Source organism: Thunnus maccoyii, chromosome 23, assembly GCF_910596095.1.
Source record: "Thunnus maccoyii chromosome 23, fThuMac1.1, whole genome shotgun sequence".
NCBI classification, from domain to species: domain Eukaryota; kingdom Metazoa; phylum Chordata; class Actinopteri; order Scombriformes; family Scombridae; genus Thunnus; species Thunnus maccoyii.
The window spans coordinates 6,405,041-6,429,450 of record NC_056555.1 but is presented as its reverse complement, the minus strand read 5'-3'; the positions used below and the strand labels follow the sequence as shown (position 1 = coordinate 6,429,450).

At 40.0% G+C, this 24,410-nt stretch overlaps 3 protein-coding genes across 3 annotated transcripts; 2 read left to right on the top strand and 1 right to left on the bottom strand.

Annotated features, from left to right (window-relative positions):
* Positions 1-473: 473 nt before the first annotated feature.
* med21 (mediator complex subunit 21) lies at positions 474-5,515 on the bottom strand. Its single transcript, XM_042403803.1, has 4 exons — positions 5,389-5,515; positions 4,923-5,037; positions 3,747-3,847; positions 474-1,430 (listed from the first exon to the last, which is right to left on the bottom strand). Exons 1-4 carry the CDS (start codon positions 5,428-5,430, stop codon positions 1,251-1,253), a joined length of 438 nt encoding a protein of 145 aa, XP_042259737.1. The 5' UTR covers positions 5,431-5,515; the 3' UTR covers positions 474-1,250.
* A 1-nt stretch (position 5,516) lies between these two features.
* On the top strand, positions 5,517-9,752 carry fgfr1op2 (FGFR1 oncogene partner 2). The gene is made up of 6 exons (XM_042403802.1): positions 5,517-5,785; positions 7,242-7,378; positions 7,660-7,777; positions 8,036-8,178; positions 8,309-8,422; positions 9,253-9,752. Exons 1-6 carry the CDS (start codon positions 5,761-5,763, stop codon positions 9,388-9,390), a joined length of 675 nt encoding a protein of 224 aa, XP_042259736.1. The 5' UTR covers positions 5,517-5,760; the 3' UTR covers positions 9,391-9,752.
* A 1,298-nt stretch (positions 9,753-11,050) lies between these two features.
* tm7sf3 (transmembrane 7 superfamily member 3) lies at positions 11,051-24,388 on the top strand. Its single transcript, XM_042403849.1, has 12 exons — positions 11,051-11,323; positions 14,722-14,876; positions 18,553-18,703; positions 19,088-19,208; positions 21,009-21,180; positions 21,337-21,514; positions 21,708-21,794; positions 22,401-22,481; positions 22,649-22,801; positions 22,916-23,016; positions 23,426-23,588; positions 23,705-24,388. Exons 1-12 carry the CDS (start codon positions 11,245-11,247, stop codon positions 23,956-23,958), a joined length of 1,695 nt encoding a protein of 564 aa, XP_042259783.1. The 5' UTR covers positions 11,051-11,244; the 3' UTR covers positions 23,959-24,388.
* Positions 24,389-24,410: the final 22 nt, after the last annotated feature.

Below are 24,410 nucleotides of genomic sequence, written 5' to 3'. Positions count from 1 at the left end.
GTCTTTCTCATGTTTAGAGAAAAAAGTTTATGAGCTTTTGATGTCATTAAAATACATCAATCTGGGTAGTTTATGTAATTTAAGTGTCTGTTTTTTGTTATTTTAAAGAAGCACAAAAATGTGTCTTAAATGTGTTGGTCATTCTTGCGACTTTTCTGATTTTTCACACTCAAGCTTAAATTGTTCATGGTTCCTGAAATATGTATATGGTGAAGTCATCAGTGGTTCTCTTTCCTGTTACACAGCTTGAAATTTTTTCCCCGTGCTATTCTTGTCTTGCTTATGAAATCCTCTGAAACATAATGAAATATGCTAAAACCAGCGCTTAGTTCCTAAAAATGGCAGCACTACCATTACAGACCACCACACATCTGCTCTACATACATTATATTTAAGGTGTTTTATTGATGCTCCTGTGTTGAATGATAGACGACAGCAGAATAAACTTGATTTGCTTGAACAAATGAAACCCCTTCAGTGTTTATTCAAACTTTATTTAAAAAAAAAAAAAACAGAAAAAGAATCATCAGACATGGAGTTACACTGAGCCCAGCGATTGAACTTTTTAAAGCAGTCTCCAGAGTGTTGTGAGGTTTGGGAGTGAAGATTCACCAAAACGAGTATTTGAATCATTTCAGTCATAAATATTTACAAAAGCAGACCGAGTTACAATGACTTAATATACAACATATACATAAAACATACAAAACCTGACAAGGGTGACTGTTCACACATTCAGACCAGTCCTTATGCCAGTTAAGACATATTTTTCTTAACTCTTTGTATTGAGAGAAATGTCCATAAACAAAACAGGGTGTATGTTAAGACATCTTCTTCTACTCTTCTCCAACAATCTTTTTAGGCTAAGACGTCTGTGTCTCTGTAACTGAGTACAAAGAGCACAACAACATATCACCTTCATTGTTTTTCTGTACATATCCATACCTGTGAGGGAATCCTGCTAGTCTCATCCACATGAATCTGATCAACATCTAGTCTTTTCCACTTGGACATTTTTTCTGAGTGTAGATGTGTGTGTTTTGCCTTGAGACCACTGGCTGGTGTGTGAAGATAAAACAGTAAATAAGCAACCAAATGATGTCTTACAGCTTGTTTGACACAGACACATTCAGCATGTGTTGTGAGGCTCGCAGCTGGTGTCTGAGAGTAGAAATCAAGGGTCAAAAAAAAAAAAATGAAATTAATGAAAAATTGTCCAAAAATTGCATTATGTACTGTGTTGTTGCAGGTCAGGATTCGGCTGGTGAAGGCTGGCTTGGTGCTCCGTTGCGGGTGCGGAGCTGAGACTGGGCTATGTCAGCCAGGGCGCTCTGGATCTTCTCCAGCAGCATATCCCCGCGGTAAACCACCTCCTCCAGGCGCCCTGCAGCGTCATGGTTCTCCTCTTCCAGCTGCCGTAGACTGGCCGCCTGGTGAGAGGTCACAGAGGGTCATTTAGAAGACAAGGGGTTTTTTTTAGTGCATCAAACAACTGATTTAAGAGGGTTTTTTTCTCTTTATTCCCATAGAATTATATGCAAATAAAGTTGTGGCGCAAACAAGCCTTTCAAACAAGCAATTCACAAGCAAACAATACAAACTGATTCACCAAGGCTGCACACTTCATCCTAAAGCCTCGTTATTACAGACAGGAGATTCTGTGACTGACACTCTCCCTAAAATACCTGATGCACTCTTTATTATAACTGCATCCCTCAGCGCTGACGCCAAACATTATGAATAGCAAAACTCTAGGTAAATATTTTAAGCCACAAAAATGGAGAAACTAGAGAGGAAAAAAAAATACCTGGTTTAAAGGATGGTTCACCTAAACGACAAAAACAACAAGAAAAAATCATTTTCTCACTCACCCCAAGTGAGAAAATGTTTCACAAGTTTCAGAAGTAATATCTCACAAACCTCAGCACATGAAACCAGAGCTGCATGACCAAATACCACAAGAAGTAAAAGAGGAAATGTCTGCTGCTGTATGTTCACGGCTGCAGATTGTCGTGCTCTGTTTTACTGATCAATAGTTGTTATATATCAGGCTGTCAACAGATCTAGTGTGCCACTTGGTGAAAGCTGCCGACTAGCTGTAATTCAGGACGGGTGGAAATGACTCTTTTTGTTTATGATTTTTTTTTCAGAGAGAACAAGAAAGGGAAATGATTCACAGGTGTCCTCATAGTCACAGCTGTCTGTCATAAGAGTGTCTTCTAAAATTGTACCCATGTTCTTCCCTGTCTGCACACATATGCAGCTTCTTTTTTTGTTGACAGGAAGTTTGTCTGTAGTGTCTATGAGCCAGAGCAATGTGGAGATTTGGCTCTGCAATCGGGGTAGTCGGGTAAATTTTTTAATCACCTCACCTATAAATACTTATGTTGCAAAAAAACAAGATCTACATGGGGTTTAAATACACACAACTCTTTATTAGTGTGGACATAAATAGTGAATTTACAGCACCTCTGTTAGTAAGGGTGAGAAGCTCTTCTTTGCTAAAGACATCCTTCAAGTTTCAAGGTGGTTGAACAATATATAGAATTTGTGACTTGCACTAACCATGTACATGCTGTAATATTACCAGGCACTAGAACTGTTTATGCAGGTTGTAATATGGTCCTTGTTTTTTGTTTTCGTTCAGTTTCTAGATAAGATTTTAGCCTTTTGTGGTTTTATTATTTTATTTCCTTCCTCTTTGAGTTTATTTTGTGATTCATGTCGTGACTTGGCTGCTGTAGCGCTGCAAATTCCCACTGGGATGAATAAAATACTCTTGTGTGTTGGACAGAACTTCAGACATCTTGTGATTCTTTAGTACAATAGTTATTTGAGGATATTTGAGGGCTGTTTCCTCACATGCACTTCCAAAGAAAGCTGAAATAGTGTTGATCTGTACTCCTTCTCTGGTTCAAGTTAACCAAATAGTGGAATGAACCTCTGAGAAGTTGTTTTTGTCTCCACTGACAGAGGCAGAGCCGGTGAAAGGAAAACATTTTTAAAAATTAAGGAAAGTTTTTGAGTTCAGTCATAAGAGTGCGATGTGGAAAACTATGGTCATTCACAGGACTGTATGTCGCACGCAGCTCTCTAGGGAGACTTCCCATTCTTAACTTCTGCATGACGTAAGCTAGAACTTTCTTAACTTGAGAGGAAACATGATCATCAGTGACATCCTTATTATTGTTATGTTCACATGTTTTGGAATTTTACAGATTTAGTGACAACAAACAGAGCTAAAGAAAGAAGTCGTCCTATTAGCTGATATCCTGACAGTCATCTCAAATATACATCGGCCACTCACTCGCTCATATCACAGTCTATTTACAGCCTTTAGGTGTCCAACATCTAGCCAGGAGAGCGGTCTGAAAACAGATTAGAATCATTCGTTCTATACTCATGAGACAGCACAGGGGCTGGCAGTGTAGAAAGCAGGTCACCTGGCTCCCTCTGCTGACTGAAAGCTAGTAATACAATCAAAGCTTCCGTGTGTCTGTGTTGAGCATTTTTCAGACAAGGAATCATTGCGTGCTTCATCTATCTGATCAAAATAATGGCTTTGACAATGACATGACACACTTTGAGTTGTGTAGGAAATGCTGATACACCCTATCTGGTCAGATTGCCGTCATGACTTTGGCAGACAATGGATTGAAATGCATGTCTCAAATGTGTGTGTGTGTGTGTGTGTGTGTGTGTGTGTGTGTGTGTGTGTGTGTGTGTGTGTGTGCGTGCGTGCTGACCTGCAGAGCTGCTGTAGACTCCTCACTCGGCAAAGAATCGATTAGTACGTCCACATCTTTGGCTGTTCTGGCAATGAGGGCTGCAAATAGCTGAGCATATTCTAGATAGAGATAAAAAAAAAGTAAGAGTTAAACTTGAGGAAAGAATATTTTCTTGAAAAATTAGATTTTTATAGATACTTCCAGATACGTAATCATTTTGAACATAACATTAAAGATTTAAGAGACTTTAATGATCCCATACTGAGGACATTTATTGGTGCCTAACAAAAAGATTCAAATAAGGGTGATATCTCTAGATTTTATGAAGGCCTGATGACAAAAAATCCCACTCTAAAGAAAAATGGGGAAGTTGAATCAATTTTTTTCAATTATTAATTTCTGGGGCATTTTTCTGCCTTCATTAGATAGCTGATAATAGACAGAAGACAGGAAATGAGAAAGAGAGAGATGGGGAATAAAATGCTACAAAATGCTCCACCAGACACAAAGCAGGGATGTTGCAGTTTGTGTTTAGCACCTTAAACCTGAGGTCACCCCAGAATTGAATCCCAATAATAAACTAATCATGTTTTTCTATCCTGTAACTCATTAGCAAACAGATAAGATTGACAATATTAAGGGAAAAGTAGGGTAATAATAACAGTGAGGGTAGGTGGGGAAATGTTATATAAGAAAAGGTACATATCTGTATAGATTCACATTATTTTCATGTGTGAGCTGTAACTTCATCAGTGGTAAACAAACATTCTTTTTAGACTGGCACACATTTTAAGTGAATTGTTACAAAAAAGTTTATTAAACTGTGTTGTGACAACAACAATGGTGTTTTGACATAAAACTCACTGTTATTGGTCACATCTTGAGATACAGTACCCTGTAGATAAGCTCAGTACACTGGTACATTACTAATGTTGACTATTAATTAGAGAAAATATACAGTATATTGCATAAAAACAGATAATAGGGCATATTAGAGTAGAAGAGACAAATAAAATAGACTTGACTACATGACACAGTAAACTGCTATTAATAAAACTGAACAAACTACTGTGGTGGGTGTGAATAAACCAAACATGTTCATGTACTTTAATGACTCTGACAGAATGACTTGACAAGAGTAAATAGAAGATAGTGAATGAAGGAGTGGCTTTTGAATAAGAACAAATAAACTACCTTCGGTTGGGTTTGCGGGCTGATCTTTGTTGATAGCCGTCTGGATGTTACTGAAGGAGGCAGGAGGAGCACACTGCTGCAGGACCCCGATGGCGTTACAAAACTGATCTGCAAGCTGGATACAACAAAACAATATATAGTTAATTTACACTTTCATATGAGCAGGGAGGTAGTTAGGAGGACGCGCCAGTCAGTCACCGCTTGCTATATTGTCACAGTCAACTCTGAAACTGTGATGTTTCCGACGTTTTAACACTGAAACACCGCAGAAAATGTTTCATTAATTAACCTGAAACTGAACGTGTTTCACGATACAGGCCGTTAACGCGATAGTGAAGCAGCAGTTACTGTAATAATAGGGCGACTACCTCGCCATAGAAACCACCTTAAAACAATACAAGAGGTAAAATTCAAACTTTTTACACTCTTAGCTATCAAATTTTCGTCTACAAACTCCAAATGTTACCGAATTGACAGCGTCTTGAAGCTGTGTTAGCCTGTCCGCCATGTCTTCTGTAATTTGACAAAATCCCACTCATTCTCGCGTGAATGTTCTAGACAGCCTAAAATATCGCGGTATTTGAGAAGCTTTGGCTGTCATATTAGCGTTTAGGTTAGCTGTAGCTTGTTAATGAACTTTAGACTGACTTTACATCAAAGGGGAAAGTCTTCACATCTACGCCTCCATGTCTACAGGCATCTCCTTGTGTTTTTAAAAAGGAATAGAGCTACATCAGAGCCGCTGCTTGTTGCTCATTGATGGGGACTTAGCCTGTAGCTAATGTTAGCTACTAAACATCAACAGGAAGTAACGGACTAGATATTTTTCATTTTTCTAATGTCTTGCACTTTGAGCTCTCCAGGTACAGTCTTTTTTCTTTATTTCACTTTATAACGGTAACTTGAGCCGTTAAATAAACACATGAGGCTTAAATGGATTTGCATGACAGCTTTAGTGTAATTAGTTAATCAGCTAACCGGTTAGCATACACTCCTATGTTAATCATTGTTACTCCTAGTTAATTAACTGAATCAGATACAGTGAAGGTGTTGTTGGCTATAACTTTACTACAACTACACACACATGTGGTGTGCCGGTAACTAAATATATCTATCATACAACAAGGTAATGTTGAATTAGCTGACACAGCAGCTGTCATCCAAGGAGTGACGAGGAGGAGGATGAGGGGAGGGTTAGTCAGTTTCTGGTTGCTTTATTTTTGTCCTGAGTATTTTATTTACTTTAGTGACTCTAAGTGGACACCATCTAGAGATGAACATGTAAGGAGCTTCAGTTGAGTCCAAACTTTTGACTGGTACTGTGTGTCAGTAGATAGATTTTTTTTTATTGCCTTGTATGACAAACACACAAGGCAATAAAAACTCCTCAGAGTAAATAAAGAGTAAAGACCTAATAGCCAGCAGTAATAAATAATCATGAAGGCCACAGGCAGGCACAAAGGACCTTCTCAGTAGTCTGTTGAGCATCGAGGCATGAGCAGCCATGCAGTGGAAGAACTGTTCAATTCACTAAAAAGATTATTGAAGGGGCATTCTTCATAGTAACACTCTTTACCTGTCAGAAAGTGGTGAAACTTCTTGCTTGATGAGGCATAATGTGTGTTATTTAGCCCAATTTATTGCCTATAGATAAAAGCTTGATTAAAAGGCAAAGTACAGATGGCAATATGCATCTGAGTAACACAGTGTTTGACCATATCACGCATATTGTTTCATTAACAAGATATTTTACATTTACACAACAGATAAAGTGCATTTGTTTACAAACTGGAGATGTGAGCTTGAAAGATTACCAGACATTGGTAACCAAAGGCGCTATTTAGTAAAATCTAACATTTAATTGATCACTCATAAGGCATCAGATAAACTGATTTATTGCCAACCTATAATATATAACCATCTGTAAATGGAAACATCATTGTGTTATAAAAAGGGTTGGGTGATATGGACAAAATCAAATATCATGATGTTTTTGACCAAATACCTCGATGTCGTGATTGCGACAATATTGTAGGGATGATTATTGGTGCTTCCACAAAATATTTAAACAATAAGACTTTTGATAAATAATCATTAGTCATGTGGATATAATGACTAAGTGGGTAAAGACAAATAATAGACCAGCTAGAACAGTCGGATAAGTTCAGAAAATGACATCACTTTACTGTAATGCAGCTTTTAAAACCAGCAAAAGACAACACTTATACCATATCATGATGTTACAATATCCAAAATCTAAGACGATATCTAGTCTCGTATCACAGTAGTAGTTCCTAATGATTACCTGTATTTTCTCAGGCATGAACTGTACCTTGGAGAAGGTCCTGGCAGACGCCAAATCATTAGTGGAAAGGCTTCGGAACCATGACAACGCTGCAGAGATTTTAATTGAACAGACAACATCCCTCAACAAGCGAGTGGATGCCATGAAGCAGGTAGGGTGTTACATGGTGTTGGTGGTGATTTATATAAATATAAATGCTGGTTTCATGTCGAGGAATCCTGCATTGAGACCAAATTGATGAAGGAGAGACACCTGTTTGAAAGGAGCTAGTGGATAGAGTGAAATCCAGTATGAAGCAGTGACATAGTTTTTTGTTTTTTTAAAAAAAGATGATTTACATTTGAGAAGCAGCAGGATTTTGGTTCAATCTGACATTGTAGATTGAACCCTTTCAGTTGTTCATTGGAAGGTCTGGTTGTCTCTTTTTGGCAGTACCAGGAGGAGATTGACTCATTGAACCAGGTTGCACGACATCGGCCTCGTTCCAGTCTAGTCCTGGGAATCCAACAGGAAAACCGTCAGATCAGAGAGCTCCAGCAGGAAAACAAAGGTAGGCGGTTAATCCGTGATTGTGTCTCCTATTGTTGAATGATTGTGCTGCTCTGTGGTCCGTTTTTGAAAGACACATGTCAAAGAAAATAGGGATTTCTTTAATCCATCAAGCAGTTTTTTTTTTTTTGAGCTGACACATAGTGGTCTCTACCACCACAATTTTGTGTGTTTTACTCTTCACAGCGAGGCAACATTAAGCTGACAGATGTCCTTGTAATAGTTTTATGCACTGAGCCTGTGTTCACTGTTTCTGCAGAGCTACGGACGTCGTTGGAGGAACACCAGTCTGCGTTAGAGCTCATCATGACCAAATACAGGGAGCAGGTGTTCAGGCTTCTCATGGCCAGCAAGAGGGACGACCCCGCCATCGTAACCCAGCTGAAGGAGCAGCACACCACGGTCAGTGAGGCCTTCCAGATATCTTATTGGACCTTGATCTTCCAACGTTTTACATTGATTTTGGACTGAATTCAAATTGCAAGCATCACTGGCTTTATAAATAAATTTGCTTTCACTTTCTTTTTTGTAGGAAATGCAAGCACACATAGACAAGATCAATGAGATGGCTTCTGTGATGAGGAAGGCAATAGAGGTGGACGAAGGGCGTGTATGTGAAGATGAAGAGAGGATTAAACAACTAGAGGTAAACACAAAAATCCTACCGTCTTACACATTTACTTCCAACAATCCCAAATACACGAGACCCTAGTTGTGTAAGTAAAATGCTGGTGGGGGGGTACGGACTCTTGTCTGTGCACGGAAGTGACGGATCAGCCTGTTAAAACAGTAGGATCGTGTCTTTTGTGATGATATCATCAGGGTCATCTCAGTTTAAATTTATAACAGAAAGCCTCTGTTACAAACTGGAGGTCTGAGCTTTAAAGATTATCAGGCATTGAGAGTGTAACCAATGATGCTATTTAGTTGCATCATGGCCCAGTGTGTTGTAATGTAGCTTTCTCCTCTGATATCATTATTATTATTATTATGACCTATGTTTGGAGATGTTAGAGGTTTGTTTTAACCTATAATGTCTAAACACAATAAAAACAGGACAATATTTAGAGCTGAAACATTTAGTCAATCAATTAGTTGACTGTCAAAAAAATAATTGGCAACAATTTTGATAATCTAGTGATCATTTAGTGGTTATTTTCCAAAATATATAAACATCAACAGCTTCTGAAAGGTGAATACTTGCTAAATTCCTTGTTTTCTATGATAATAAACTGAAGATCTTTGAATTTTCAACTGTCAGTCAGACCAAATAAGGAATCTGAATACGTCAACTTTGATTTTGTGAAATTACGCTGGTCACTTTTCACTACTTTCTGATATTTGGTCGATGAAAACAATTGATCAATTATTTATCAACACTGAAAATATTCATTAGTCACAGCCATATCAATAAAATGCTGATTTGAAATGATATTTCCAAACGTATAGCTGTATATTTCTGTGTGTGTGTTCTAGCTGGAGAACAGTGGACTCAGAGAGCTGCTGGGAATCAGTCGTGAAGCGTTCCTGGTTCTGAAGAGAGAAGAAGCATCAGAGAGCACGTCACTGTCGCCGCTGCTCACCAGCACCGACGTCAGCTTACGAAAGAGTTAGAGCCCAGACTGACTGCCCTCCCCACCCCCTCCCCTCAACTACTGCCACTACTGTGTACAGTGTGTACAGTCTGTTGCCACACACCACCTCACCTCTCACCCCACAGACTCTTCTAACCATCTGCCCCCTTCTCCTGGTGCATTTTCAGCATGATGGTCCAGAGCTGCATCCCTGTCTGGTGATTCAGACACAAGCAGTGTGCACACACATTTTTCTCTCTTTTTTTTTTTTTTGTTGGTACTTCTGTTATGTTTGCTAATTTTTGCCAGCATGCATGAGCCTGTGGTGCCTGCAAGGTTTTAAAGTGTGAATGAGTAAAAGAAGGGCTTGAGTTAAAATAAATCTGTAAACATGAAATAGTCTCTGTTGGGTTCATATTGATTTTATTTCACGCTCTGTTTCACGGCACAGATTTCCTTGTTTCGGGTTGGGTTTGGGTTGAACATATGTCTACGCAGCCTCTCACCTTCACTAGTTAGTATGTTATTGTAACATAATCATCAGCAGCTGAAAAACAGGAATGGAAACCACAACCAGTCACACAGGATCTGTTGTAACAGCCAACGACAACCAGCCAGAATAGTGAAAAGAGCAGCGTGAGAATGCATTATGTCCGGTGTACATTTCTGTGTCTGTAACAAATCAAGAACTGCAGCTTTTACTGCTTTAGAATATTTTTGTGCACATAAAACAGCATGTTATTATGAATGTCTTTTATGTTGTGATTGGTTATGGTCTGAGATCATATGTCAGCATAGATCTCCCACTCTGCCGCTATTTCCAAGGTCCACAAACAACGTTTTAGGGGCGTTTGGAGAGTTTGAATAATGGAATGCCATCGATGGAGAATGGTAAGATTTTAAATAGTAATACTTAAAGTTTATTAAGACCAAATTCCACACAAATATCTTATTGTGATTAGAGATTCTTGTTCTTGAGAAAGCAGCTTAACTCTAGATGTGCTTATTCCATCGTGCCATAGTCACAAGTGCGTGGCTAAGGTTGAAGCACATTATTGCAGACTTGAAGGTGAGCCAATAACTTCTGGAATTTATTATTGTATTATAGTTTGATAGTCTAATTATTAACAAATTACAAAATACAACAAACACAGCAGTTTGCCCACTGGCTGTAAATGGACATAAAACCAGACAAACTAAAAAGACACTGTTAGAAATGTTGCTCATTGGTATTTACTTCTTGCAGTGAAGTGATTTTTCTTCAATAATATTAAAGGACAGGTTCACAATTTTTCAAGTTTGTCTTAAAACAACAGTCAGGTGCCCACTGGCTATTAAAATATCCGCTTCAAATGTGCTTTCAGTGTAGGTGAACAAGGCCAAAATGCACTTTAAGGTTTATCTGAAGCTTACATGAGGCTTCAGCAGTCTGAATTAGTCATATCAAGTTGATATCTGCCACATTTACAGTCTTTTTAGCATCAAATTTTTTGCATTAAATACATTTTTCACAGAAGGAAGAATGTGGATTTTCTCACTTACATTGTAAGTACATTATGAAGGGATCTTCTAATGGTCAGTATGAACAGGAGGAGTGATTATGGCAAGAAAAATGTTCAATTGAGTCTCTGACTTGAAAAATTGTGAACCCGTCCCTGAACTGTAGAGTGGGCGGGAACTATCGCGGGATATTACGTGATTATCGCGGAAGCTTCGTTAAGTAGTTAGAGCGGTAGAGGGAGAAATCTGCTTTAGTAAACCTCTCGGTTTGAGTCAAGCATGTCGCTTTTGCGGTTGCAGGGACCACTACTACCCAAACACCGGAGAATGCGAGGCTAAAAATGACTTCACTGACCGACAGTTTGAAGCGTTTTGTTGTCCAGTAAAGAGGAAAATGTCTCGCTGGGTTTGGTGCCCGTTGCTGCTGCTGCTGCTGCTGCTGGAATTGGGTGAAGTTCAAGCTCAAGTGGAAAGTGAGTTACAAGTGATTTGACGTGCTTTCACTTCCGAGCCATACTAACACTATTAACTGTCTCAGCCTTTAAAACAGGTGAATATGCTTAGAAGGTCGCCTCGTAAGGTACTGGATACTGTATGTAAGTCAGTGTTGAGTAGCTATAGCTGGCTTAAGATATTTCATTCTCTCACAGAGTTAAAAATGTTTATTTAGCCCAGTTTATATATCTTAAACCCCCATACTTCAAGTGCAGTGAATTCAATTACAATGCATGTTAGACGAGTGGTTGTCAAAGTGGGGTCCGGGACCCTCAGGAGTCCTTGAGGGGGTTGCAGGGAGTCCTCAGCAAAAAGGGGAATCACTTATTTTCACTCTAATCCGATCCATAAGTAACACAGTGACAGAATTTATGAATATTTTGGTCTCAATGGTTTCATGCACTTGCTGTAATAAAACATCTAAAAGCAGAAATCTTATCAGATGGGGAACTCTGGGAAAAAATCTCATCAAATGGGGATCTGTGGTGTAATTTGTGTCAGTTTAAGGCTCCTTGACGTGAAAAAGTATGAGAACCACTGTATTAAACTGATATTTTATGGGGGTTAACACAGAAACGTATTCACAATATTCCTATATCATAATTTTGAGTTAATATTTAGTCAATGTCCTGCTAATATGTATTACAGTATTACAACATTACATGAGCTATTGTGTACATTTCTATGTGAAGGGGTAATAAAAAGTGATTTAGCTGGTAAAAGCTGTATAGAAAAGTTCAGCTAACAGCGTCCACATTAAAACCAAAACAAGATGGTGGTTGTTGTAAGAAATAGTGACAGTGAAAGCAAGTGGAGTTTGTTCTGATTGGTAAACAAACGTTGGTAGACAGACATCGAGCTGATATGACATAACAAGCAGACTGATGCTCCGCCGTCTATCTGCTGTAGTTTGACAACATGTGGAAATTCAGATTGCAGCATCAAGGCTCAAGTAACCACTGTTTTTGTTTGTTTGTTTGTTTGTTTGTCAGTGTTAAATTATTTTGAATTTGAGTGTTCAGCGTCTCTACTCATAATGTTCTTTTTGTCTTAGTGGAAAATCCTCTGAAATAGCATTTAAATTATCATGGAAGACCAAACTTTCCACTGAAGCAAATGAATTTAGTGTCACTTAAAGGCATCCAAAACAGTGCTCAACTAATTATAAACAATAATAAATCAATAACAATAAGAAAAAAATCTCTGAACAGTTAAATGAATAAGTAGATTGTGCTTAGGTATAGGACACTGACTGGCTGACATATTTAAGATGAGTTCCGTATATTTTTTACAATAAAATAAACTGAATTATGGTTTCTACATCACACAAGCCTCCTGTGGTTCACATTTCCTCCACTGATTCACGTGTCTGAAAAATGAAGGCAGCAGGTCAGTCCTGAGCTGGAGTTTGACCTGTAAACAGTCAGTATGGATCAGGCAGCACGTGTAACCAACAACAAATCTACAGCGCATTAGCTCTCATTCTTCACATTCTCTCTCTTTATAAGAGAGACACAGATATGACTCACTTATCAACAAACATACAGCAAAACCATACATACATGCAGAATAGCAGATATTTGTAAGATTTGTCTGTTTGGACACAATGTAAAACACAAAAACTAAAGGTTGCTAGGTTACAAGCAATGGTAAATGAACAGATAGGTTTGTCATGTCGCTCTTGTTGCTGATAAAGATGAACTTTAAAATCTATCAGGAAACTCTTGGTCAAACTTTAGAGGCTCTTAAGTCAATCAGCGATCAGTAAAAGAGATAAACAGTGACGAAGGTTCGATCAGACGGCGATAAGTCGAGTTAAAGAATAGCTGGCGGGTTGATAGCGTGAGGATTAAATGCTTGTTGAATGACAGTGTGGGAAAGTATCCAGATTTCTCTTAAAGTTTCAGTCTTAGTGAAACATTTTCTCCCATGAAATGAATGAAGTTATTTTTAAAACTACTTTGCGTAGATCTTTCTTTGTTTATTCGTCAGATCCCGTCGAGAGATTATTACCATCAGTTGAAGCGGTCACGGACGGTGTCACGGACGGTATCGCGAAGCAAATCAAGAGTCAGTGTTTTCTCTGCACAATCCAGCTCAGACGCTGTAGACAGTCGACGCTTAATACATCCGAGGTTAATGAATTATTACCGTCTCATCAAAATAGAAAAGATCATAAGGAAGAAGAAAAACAGCCTTGACGTAAGCAGATGATCAGAGACGGATACGATTGGTTGGATACTGACAAGTCCAAAGGTCGTGCAGATTGAAGTTGAAGATAGAACTGACAAATATATTACAAACAAGAAACATCTCGAATGAACAGTTGCTAATGGTGGCGGTATGTTTCAGTATGTCAGCACCAAACACAGAGAGCACTTCTTCATTCAACTTTTTTTTTTTTTGTTCTACTGACCTGGTTTTTGGTCGCCTCTTTGGCTTAATACCAACTGGCAAAGCCGCTATCTGTGATGTCAGAGTATTTACAGAATACTGTATGTCGCCTTGTGTCCGGCAACAATCAACCGTTGTTCATCCCCAAAGTAACTGAGATGAACCGAGACGGGAAAACAAACTTAATTCCTTTTTAATTTAATATCGTGTACGTCCACAGGCTGAGTAACGGTGTGACAGTGGTCATGCAAAATCATGTGAGAGAGAGAGAGAGAGAGAGACATCAAGAGGAAAACTGAAAGATTAGGAGGAAGGTAGTACAGTAAAGTCATAACAGGCGGTGAGCAGTGAGGTCTTTGTTCTCCTCTGATTAAATTCATCATTCATTCAAAAATCACTTTTACATTTGACTTTACTTGTCTGCTCTGCTTTCACTGTTTAATCTTTCCATGTGCTTTTCTCATGCAAGATAATCTTCAGTCAGATGTTTTGATGTTTGCTGGTGTATCGGGTGGATATGGGTTTTTAATTATTACATTATCAGATATCAGTCATCAGTCTCTGATGTGGTGGAGGCTTCGTGCAGAGCAAAGATGCAGAAAACCGGACTTCAAAGTGAATTATCTTTGTCTCTTTTATCCATTTGTATGTTTTTGTGACATTTTCTGAGACGATTTCGAGCAGTAGTGCATATTTGATCATGTAAAGTTTTATTTTATATGTTTGCATTGCTACATATAAGTCAATATTAACCAACTACTTGACTATCCAGATGATTTTCTAGGATTGAATAGTTGCTACTTCACCTTATAGTGTCCCATCATGGTCTAAACACTCACACATGCTTGTCCATTAATGGGAAATGGTAACATGAATACAGTGTATGCACAGCAGCAATTAAATTATATTAAAGATATTGATTGTTGGCTTAAAAATGTATGGATTTACGGGAATAAATCTGACTTTTCCCTCTCTGTGGCAGACCGGGTGATCTTCCTGCCGGGAACCTTCCAGAACGTGAGCGTCTCCCAGAACGAGACGGTGCAGGTGGTGGTTTCCAGGATCCCCTCAGACGTCGCTTTTGTCACTCTGCAGTTCCACACGCAGCACCGCAACGCTACGCTCTCCTACACCACGGTAAGAAGGTGTTGGTCTGCCTCACAGTTTGAGACGGAGTTTCATGGCGGTAAAGTGGCAGCAACAGCCAGTACGGACGTGGTGGTGGTATGTGTGTCAATGCTGATGTTGGTGGGTTATGAATATTCCACCTACGCTTTTTCAGCTTTGACTAGCACAGCAGCGCCTGTGAAAAACAACTGGCGGACACATTTCACCTTGTTATCTGGGGAGCAACTGAACAAGACGCACAGACAGAATTAACAGAAGATTTAATAGTTAAAGTATTTTTTTTTCTAGCAAAAATACCAAACATTCCTTATTTTAAGCCTCTCAAATGTGAGGATTTGATTCTTTTCTTTGTTTTATGTGACTGTAAACAGAATATTCAGACTATTGCTGAAACAAAACTAGTGATGTAAAGATGGAAATTATGATTTTTTTTACTCTTCTCTGACATTTTATAGACCAAACAACCAATAGAGAAAATAATTGTCAGATTAATCAATAATGGAAATAATTATTAGCTGCAGCCCTCACTAATATCATGAGAAAAGTACCATAAAATCACTGAGTAGCTACAACAGAATGTGTTAATGTTTGATATGATGAATGAAAAAGTTGTATGAAGTCATAAAATGTGATACAGATAACAGAAACATCATAAGCTACTTGAGGAATATTTTATAAAATATTAGATTGACATTAAAAACAAAATATAAGAATAGAAGATTAAGCTCACTGTAAAATATAAACCAGATATATTAAGTCCCAACATGCGTTATTATAGGATTTGAAATGGAAAAGTAAGTTGTTGTATCAGTACTTATTGATACTGCTTTTATTTGATGTATTCCTGCTGAATAATGCATCTGATTAAATGAGATGCTTAATGAAATGAGATACTACGGCACAGTAAGGATCTGTAGATAAGGATTAATTTATCTGAAAGTGAGATGACATCCGTGATGTCATTTGCCGAGTTGGCTACTAGCTTCCATCAACACACACCGCCGTGAAAATCAAGTCTGAGATGTCATACAGCTAAGATGAAGGGTCCAGCGCAGTAGAGGGAAAACCCACACAGACAGAATTTACATACTTTTTTTTTTGGCTCACATAAATCTACATCAAGCTAATTAACGCGGGGAAATTAAACACACGAGGCTCGTTTGACTACTTCCATCACGCGCGCTGTTGTGATCTTTACGCTACGTAAAATGCACTGATGTTACACTAAAAATGTAGTGAAGGCAGTTAAATCTATAATATAAGATGAAAGCTCATTGATGCTCAATGTTTAAGATGTATTATTTTTAGCTAAATCAGCAAATCAAATGTCTAATCATTTACTTCAGTTTTTACCACCGTCCTTAATGGAGTGATTCTATTAGCGGCGTGTTCGTGTGAAGCAGTAAAAGTGCAAACTAAACTGTGAAATGGTAGGTATGCTTCATAGCTGCGAACAGGCAGTCAGATCTACCTCCGGTTAATGAATGAGGCTTTGTAAGCAAGGCCGTCTGACCCGCTGTGAGAAGCGGCAGTCAGCTGATGTACAGTCCAGCGGTCATGAGCGGCAGACAGGGCAGCCCTGAGGGGAAAAACCTTCTGGCGTCAGTCCCACAAGTCTCATGGGGGGAGAAAGAAGCTCGGTTAGGGTCCAGGCTGCACCCGACGGACTAATTTTAGTCGAGCTTTTTTACATGGAAAAAATAAAACAAATTCAGTTTCCTTCAGTGACAGAAAATATGCTTCCCTGGAAAAAAGACAAGTCCGTGTGACGCAAATGAATGTCAAAGCTTGACATGGAGGAGATAAGCACCAAAACTAGCAAATTTAAAAAGGAAATTCACAGAGAAAAAAAGGAAGTGTGTTCACAAAATGAAAGAGGCAGAGGTTAATAAAGAGCCAACACACACACTTCAGTATATATTGTTATCTTTCTGTCGCTAATTTCCTGTTTGTATTTTTATTACTCTCACTTTCACTCACACCGCAAGATCCTTTTTTTATGTTGTTATTTCTTGTATCAGCCGTAGTGATTATTTCTTCTTCTGGTTATTTCACCACTAGTACAAAACTCATCACTGTCTGTATTTATAAAGCATGTGAAAATTATTCATGAACGTACAGTACACTAGTTTGACTCATTGTTGTGTGTGTTTCTATATATGTACATATATGTAAAGCTGCAGATCCTTTACACAGTTGTGGTTGTAATGATGTAACTGCTATATGTGATGTCGCACTGCCTGTGTGGCGCATTAGATAAATTCAAACCGGATCGAATGCTGTATCACCGTCTAAACAAGACTAGATTCATACAAAGGAGTTATTGTATAAGCAGCGGGACTGAGAGTCATACTATGTGGGCACAGAGCTCAGATGCTGCCAGGCTCGTCACACAACAGTAATTCAGCATTTTCTCGCTGAAAATATGCAGGAGACGACGTTCACCCTTTACTGTTTGTGTCACCATGTCGTGTTTGTTCTCTAAATTCTAAATGTGATATCTTCTCATTTCAGTAAAGTATTTCACCCTCCCATCTCCCAAATCTTTCCATCATCTGGTGGAAAAAAAGCATCATGTGATGATGTTACGCAAAGCAAGACGACCCATCAATCAGTGTGTGTAGGTCAGATCGGGTGTTCATGTTAATAAGATATTTGCATGGTTGTGATACTCCTGACAGATGCACTATGGTGGAGCTAAAACAACAACAACCTCTCGGCTAAATCCGCCTCTATAACATCAACACGTGCTGCACTGAGGTAAAAACTTGTGGCACTTTTTACATGTTGTCAACTGAGACCCGCGTCTTGATCATCTCTGTCACTCAGTAAAACACATCCTGTTGTTGTCAGCCAACGAGTTCATGTGAAGCAGGACTTCACCAGTTCAGCTGTCAACAACACACACTTGGTTGAATTAGTGCTTGACTTAGAGGAGGAAGGAGTAGATGTCATTTTAAGGATTTTTAACCAGTTAACTGAACTTTTCTTGTGGAAAAACCACGTGAGACACAAATGATTATTTAAAGTGAGTATTTTTAGACTTTGGATACACAGACAAAACTTGTCAGTAGGATCAATTCATTGTTAGTTTTGGGATTTGTGGGCAATAAGACAGACACAGAAGATCAGCAGACTTCTCCTTTGAAGTCGATCTATCTGAACTTATTTGAACCTGTCTGAGCTGCTCTGCCAATGAAAAGAATACATTTCAATTTCATCGCATGAGTCGGTCAGTAACTAATAGAATTTGCTTGAAAAGAAATTCCAGGCATGTGGGGGGGGCTGACTCCAGGACACCCTCCAAACACACACACAAACATTTCTGTCGACCTTTTGGTCACCAGAGCAGGGTCGCGTTAACCTCATCACAAGTTCAGCCGTTTAAAAAATGTCACTGTCATAGTAGATGTAAACCGCAGTGAATCCTAATCGTCAGTGAGGGCCGTGGAAGTTAATAACACGGTCATCTGTGAGACAAAGAAACAACTGTTGTGATGTTTTCAGAGGAGGAAATATTCTTGTCAGTCAGTGCTGTGAAAGGATTCTCATCCACAATCGCTTTTACTCCTAAACGTACCGGATTGCAAGAGATTTTTAAAAGATTATTTGAGGTGTTTTTGGTCACATTGTATATTTGTTTTGTGCGCATCTGCTTATAAAATGTTTTTCCTGCTCGCTTCAGATACCCGGCACGGGTCGCTCTCTGACGGCGGTGGACTCGGGCCTCCTGTCGACTCTCCAGCCGAGCCAGACCTCCCTCTCCTTGTTCCTGTTCTCTCCTGATGACGAGACCGTCGCAGGCACCGGTGTCATCCTCCCATACTCCAGCACGGGTAAACTCTCCTTTTGCACACTCATGTTCCTGCTCTGACCTGATTTGTTTCACTCAACTCAGATTTTGCACAAGAACAAGGAAGCTACACATTACTGTTTCATGCAACAACAACAAAAAAAAAATCAAAGAATGGGCAACAAGCTGAAATGTCTCAATATATTTTGTGACTTGAGGAAGCTCATGTGAGCCACGAGTGAACACTGATCCTGATTTTGCGTGGTCGCTCGTACGCCTACCCTTTTGTGTTGAAACACTCTTGCAACAAGTCATCCTGACACGGCAGGATGCCACCAAGCCACAAGTGGTTTTTTTTTGTCTTCTGTCAGCCCCACACGCCTGATATAAAGTCTAATAAAATGCATCTTCATCTTCTCTGTCTTAGACCCGGTGCCCGGAGCTTGTAACATAGAGTTTAACCTGGACATCGACCCGAACGTTTATCTCCACTACAACCTTTATGACACCACCATCCGCTTCGCACCAGCAAACTTAGGATATGAAAGGTAACGCCTCACAGACGGGTATCGTCTGCTCTACTTCCTGTTCAGCCTGCTCAGCTCTTGGCAGCAATAATTCTGTTCACAAGTCACATCTGCCAGGACCCGTCGTCCATCCGCCTCACTGTTTATTTACTTTGATATGATCTCATGCTCTCTCTCTCTCTATCTCTTTCTCACAGCTCCTCCTCCTTCTCTTCCTCCGCTTTAACTGATAGTATTCACTTCATTTTCTCAAGAATGTCTTATTGTGTCACAAAGCCATCCTGGATATAGATAGTGGACTCATTCACTTGTTAAATCACTCCCTGTGGTCTCATTACTTGACCCTTGTATAAGCACAGGCTACACTGATTTAAATTCCAGAGAAGTGTTGTTTATTTGAGTGGTTACCGCTTTTAAGGAAGAGCAGCTTTCAGCATGTTTACTGGTAGGTTTCAGTTCTGTATCCCAGTCGCTGTTGTGGTTTAGCTTACAAGAAATATACAGAGATATTGTTCCTTCGTAGCCACGTGGAGACAGAAGAGCCCACTGCCCCATGAATGCCGCTTATTCTCCACCGGCTGAATTACTGGTTGTCAGACACTGTCGCGCTTTTTTTTGTGTGCACTTTTTGGGAATCCTAAACAGCAATGCGTATAATGCAGCATTAATGTTGTTTTCAGCTCTTTACCAACGTCGGTCCGGACAAATACTAGAGGCTTTGTCAACCGTCTCCAGCTGCCGTTAGTAACGCTTCAGTCGACGTGTTTAAAACTCGACTGGTTCGACGTGTCTGACTGCTGTCGTTTATTATCAGTTGAGTCCACTCGATGACCACACCTACCAGACTGAGCTGCTGTTGTACGTGCTGCCTCGTTACACGGTGGTTTTGTCACTTTTCATGAACACAAAACACACTAAAAGACCTGTTAAGTATTAGTGTGCTTCACTACTGCAGTCCCTGAATGCAGTGTAGAAAGGAAATGAAAGAACTACTTTCAGCTGGAAAAATGAAAACAGACTGTAGAAGACGGTGTCGCAGGAAACAACATATAAAGCATTAAGTCCTGCTCTCTTTATTTTACACATCATTGCATTCTGAATGATGTTGGCACTTATCTTGCATAATTTAATTTAGAGCAAAACAGTAAAGTAGATATATTGGTTGACTAAATTTTAGGAACCAGGCAGTTTGTGGCTGTTTACCACAAACATCTCTGGAATAAAGAAATAAACACCAGAACGGAGGAATCTTAACATCTCGTTCAATCTTCATGGTAAACACGCAACTTTTAAAGGGTCAGGTGGTTCTAAGCCTCCATAACATCCAACTTCAGTCCTTGAACTTACACCTTGTCGAGTATTATCCATTATGTATTCTAACTGCTTAAAACCGTGCACATTAGTGCAGTGTAAAGGCACATGTGACAAACAAGAAGGTGATCCTAACAGCAAAACGTCATGATAGAGTGTCAGGCCCAGTGATTCAGCAGACAGGAGGTCAGTGGATGCAGGTCTACTGAATGCATCTCATTTATATAAGACTGTTTCCACAGGTTTCTCTAGTTGTCAGTGTTTAAACCACAATTGTAGTTCACACTCTGATAAACCACAGACTTACTAAGTAGGACATTACATAAATACCATATCAAGTTTCAGTTTTAGTTGTTTCCTCATGCTCACCCACTCACTCTCTCTTTGGTGTACCAGTGAAATGACATTCAGACATGAATATGATTAAGTTTCCCTGTTTAGAGATGGATCATTGGATCTTTTTTTTTTTTTTTTTAACTTAAAGTTGGAAAAACTGTGCTCTCTTGTCAGGGGTGAATCTCCTCCAGCCTGCGACACCTCCACTGAAAGCAACACACGCTGGCGGCTGCAGTACGACGTCTACCAGTACTTCCTGCCTGAGAACGACCTATCAGAGCGCAGCCTGTTCAGTGGCATTCAGGCCATGGCGGAAATCCAGGGCCTGATGGAGAACGGCAAACGGGTGGGCAGCATAAAAATGAATGAACATAGGATAGGATTGATAAAACTGTATCTGTTGGTGGTGGCGGTGGAGTGAAGGAGAAAGTGCTGATTGATGTTTAGCTGCAAGATATTAATAAAGTTAAACATTGAAACATCTTGGTCTCTCTCCCTGCAGGTCATGACGCTGTCATCAGCAGATATGACCATGGCGGTGTTCAACTCCATCCCCGGCCAGGGCGTCATCTTCTCAGTCATCGTCAGAGACCCGCTGTTAAACACCTCGGCCTCCTACATCCCCGTCCACACATACGCCTGCAGCTTTACCTCCACTCTGGACGGCTGTCAAACACTTGGTGAGCTCCATCATCTTACTGCTTTATTATATCTTTTCTTGTTGTAAAGAATGTGTTTCATGTTGTTTCTGTGTGTGTCTTATTACCTCAAAAATCGCAGGGAGCTTATTAAAGGTGCACTATGAGAGAAGGTTTGACCTTCTTTGTTTTGAATGTAGTTAATTATTTATAGTGATCTTTTCTTAATTTTCAGGAAAGACTTCAACAAAGGTTTTTTTCACCATTGCTGGGCTGGCAGGCCTGTTTGTCTGCTTCTTTGGGCACCGATTCTTCAAATGCGGTGAGTAGTTTGACGTCTTTGTGTGGTTGAAGACATCTGGTGATCTGGAATAACATCAGACATAAGACATGTTTGTGAATTTAAAGTAACAGAAGACAAGTAAACATCACCATTGACAGTACGGGCGTCCTAGAAACTTCAAGCTCTGTTGTGGTGAACACTATTATTTAACGTAATGCCATTTGGTTTCCATTTGTAATTACTGTATATTGTATAGAAGATGTCAAATAAATTTCACAAAGCTCTCCTGCTCTGGCGGCGTCCTGCCTCTCATGTGGTCTCCCTCACATGTGATGCACAAATGTATTTGTTCCAAACTGAACCCATGACTGTGATCTGGCTCTGCAGTTTGTGATCAGTCTGTCGGTGTGGCAGAGTCAGAAGATACGATACAGTATGTCTGCCTCTCAAGAAAAGTCTTTATGCTGGAGCATGTGGTTCTCATCCAGTTCCAGCTGCCGAATTTACAGGAGCATTAGTGATGTTTGTGCACAGTGATCGGGCCAGGATATGTGTGTGTGTGCGTGCTGCTTCTGTAGCTGAGTTGTATTGTAATCCTGTGTGTTTCTTTTCATTCTTTTTCTTCTCTTCTGTCACTCTCTGCAGAGTTGTTCTGCATGGGATTTAGCTTTGCAGCATTTTTCTTCTTTGTGCTGATTACAAGGACCACAGATCTGAACTATGACAGTAAGTTGTTTTCCACTTTCACATGACTACAACCACTAGATTTCTAACTTTTGTGCCCCTAAAAGTATCAAAAAAGACACTACAATCCATCTCACGTGTGTTTGTGTGTGTGTGTGTGAGTGGATGGACTGACAATAAATATCTGTATGTGTGTGTCTTGTCTGCAGTCCGCCTGGCTGTGTCGGCGTTGATCGGCGTGGTGGGCGGGGTCCTCCTGGTGATGAGCTGGTGGCGTTTCGGATCGGTCATGGCCTGCGTCGTGGTGGTCGGCCTGATGCTCGGCTTCCTCATCGCCTCCACTGTCCTGTTCACTCCTCTCGGTATGAAAACACACTTTTAGGAAACAAGGCGAAGAGGAAAAAGTCTCCCTCGTGGTAAAATGCTGGTATATATAATATGTAAATGTTTGTGTGTGTGTTGTGGTTCTTCTTCAGGTGACCTGGAAGTGTTCAGGCGTTCAGACGTGGTTTTCTGGGTGACGTTCTGCTCCATCATGATCATCGTACCGCTCTTTTTCGTGCGTTGGCCCAGAGAGGTAACAGATTTAACACTTGCACCCACATGTTAAAGATTTGAAAGTTGATTACTTTGGCGACATCTAGTGGTCGTATCAAGAACGACGCTGTGACACACACACGATAACTTTTGACCAATTTGGACAAAACAAGGCAAACAGACAAAATTAAAGAAAGAAAGAAAGCACATCGAACCCAGAGAAAAGCACAAGAAAGCAAAATAAAGTAGAAACACTCTTCTTAAGTATAAACAACATGACATAACTGACAAAAACACACACACACAAAAAAATCATTTTATCCAGAAGTATTTCCCTGCATCATGCCAATATTCCAGCTTTTAGTCGTGTTTTTAAAGAAATAATAAATAAATGTGTTTTTCATTTAATCAGAGTAACAGTGATGTTTCCTGTGTTTCTGTCATATCAGGGAAACATCACCACATGCGGTGTTGTTGGTGCTTACGCTGTGATTCTGGCTATTAACGCCTACGTTTACACCAGCTTGTCCTACATCTCCCTCAACATCCTCAAACGCTTCCTCAACAACAACTTCAGCGCAGCGTTCACCGACGTGCCGTTCCAAACCTTTGGTGAGTTAACGACTGTTCTGTTGTAAAATGCAGAACTGAAAGCAAACAGACCAAAATATCAGTTGAAGTATTAAATTCTCCTGAAAATGTCTTCATGTGTTCCTCTTCTCGCCCAGACTACGTCATGATCACAGTGTGGGTGGTGCTCGGCGTCTGCGGCATCGTCCTGCAGCTCTACCGCGAGCGAACGCGGCCGTTCTTCCCGCCCAGCCCGTACCTCATGTGGCTGCAGGAACGGGAGCGCCGCAAGACCAACGTCCTAGACCCGAGCCACCACTTCCCCTCGCTGCCCAACCGCCTCCTGGCCAGAGCGCGGCAGCTCACCATGCGGGCGGAGTCGGCAGGAGAACACACACCTCTCCTCCTGTAAACCCTTGACGCCCTCGCCGTCTCCCTCTAAAGGTTCTTCAGTCTGAACCAGAGCGGGAAGGATCACTGTGATGCATTTTTGACCTGTGTAGCCTCAGACTGCCACGTATCGAGGAAACCAGAGTGATTTGTGGTGATCAGGAGGAATGTTGCTCCTCGTGTCTGGTGCAGGAACTCAGAATAAAAGCATCAGAAACGACAGCAAGGAGGATTATATCACTGACACTCTTCAGGTGGATTTCAATTTTTTTAAAGGTTTTGTACAGAGACTGGAACCATTTATTTCCTCCTGACAACTAATGCCACTTGTATTAAACACTTCAATTATATTTAACAATCAATGAAACAGGTCAAGAAGAACTAAAAACGTCTGAAATAGTGACATCAGATTGTCTTCAATTGTTTTATAATAACTAAAATGTAGCTGTGAATGCTTCATGATGTTTTTCTCTT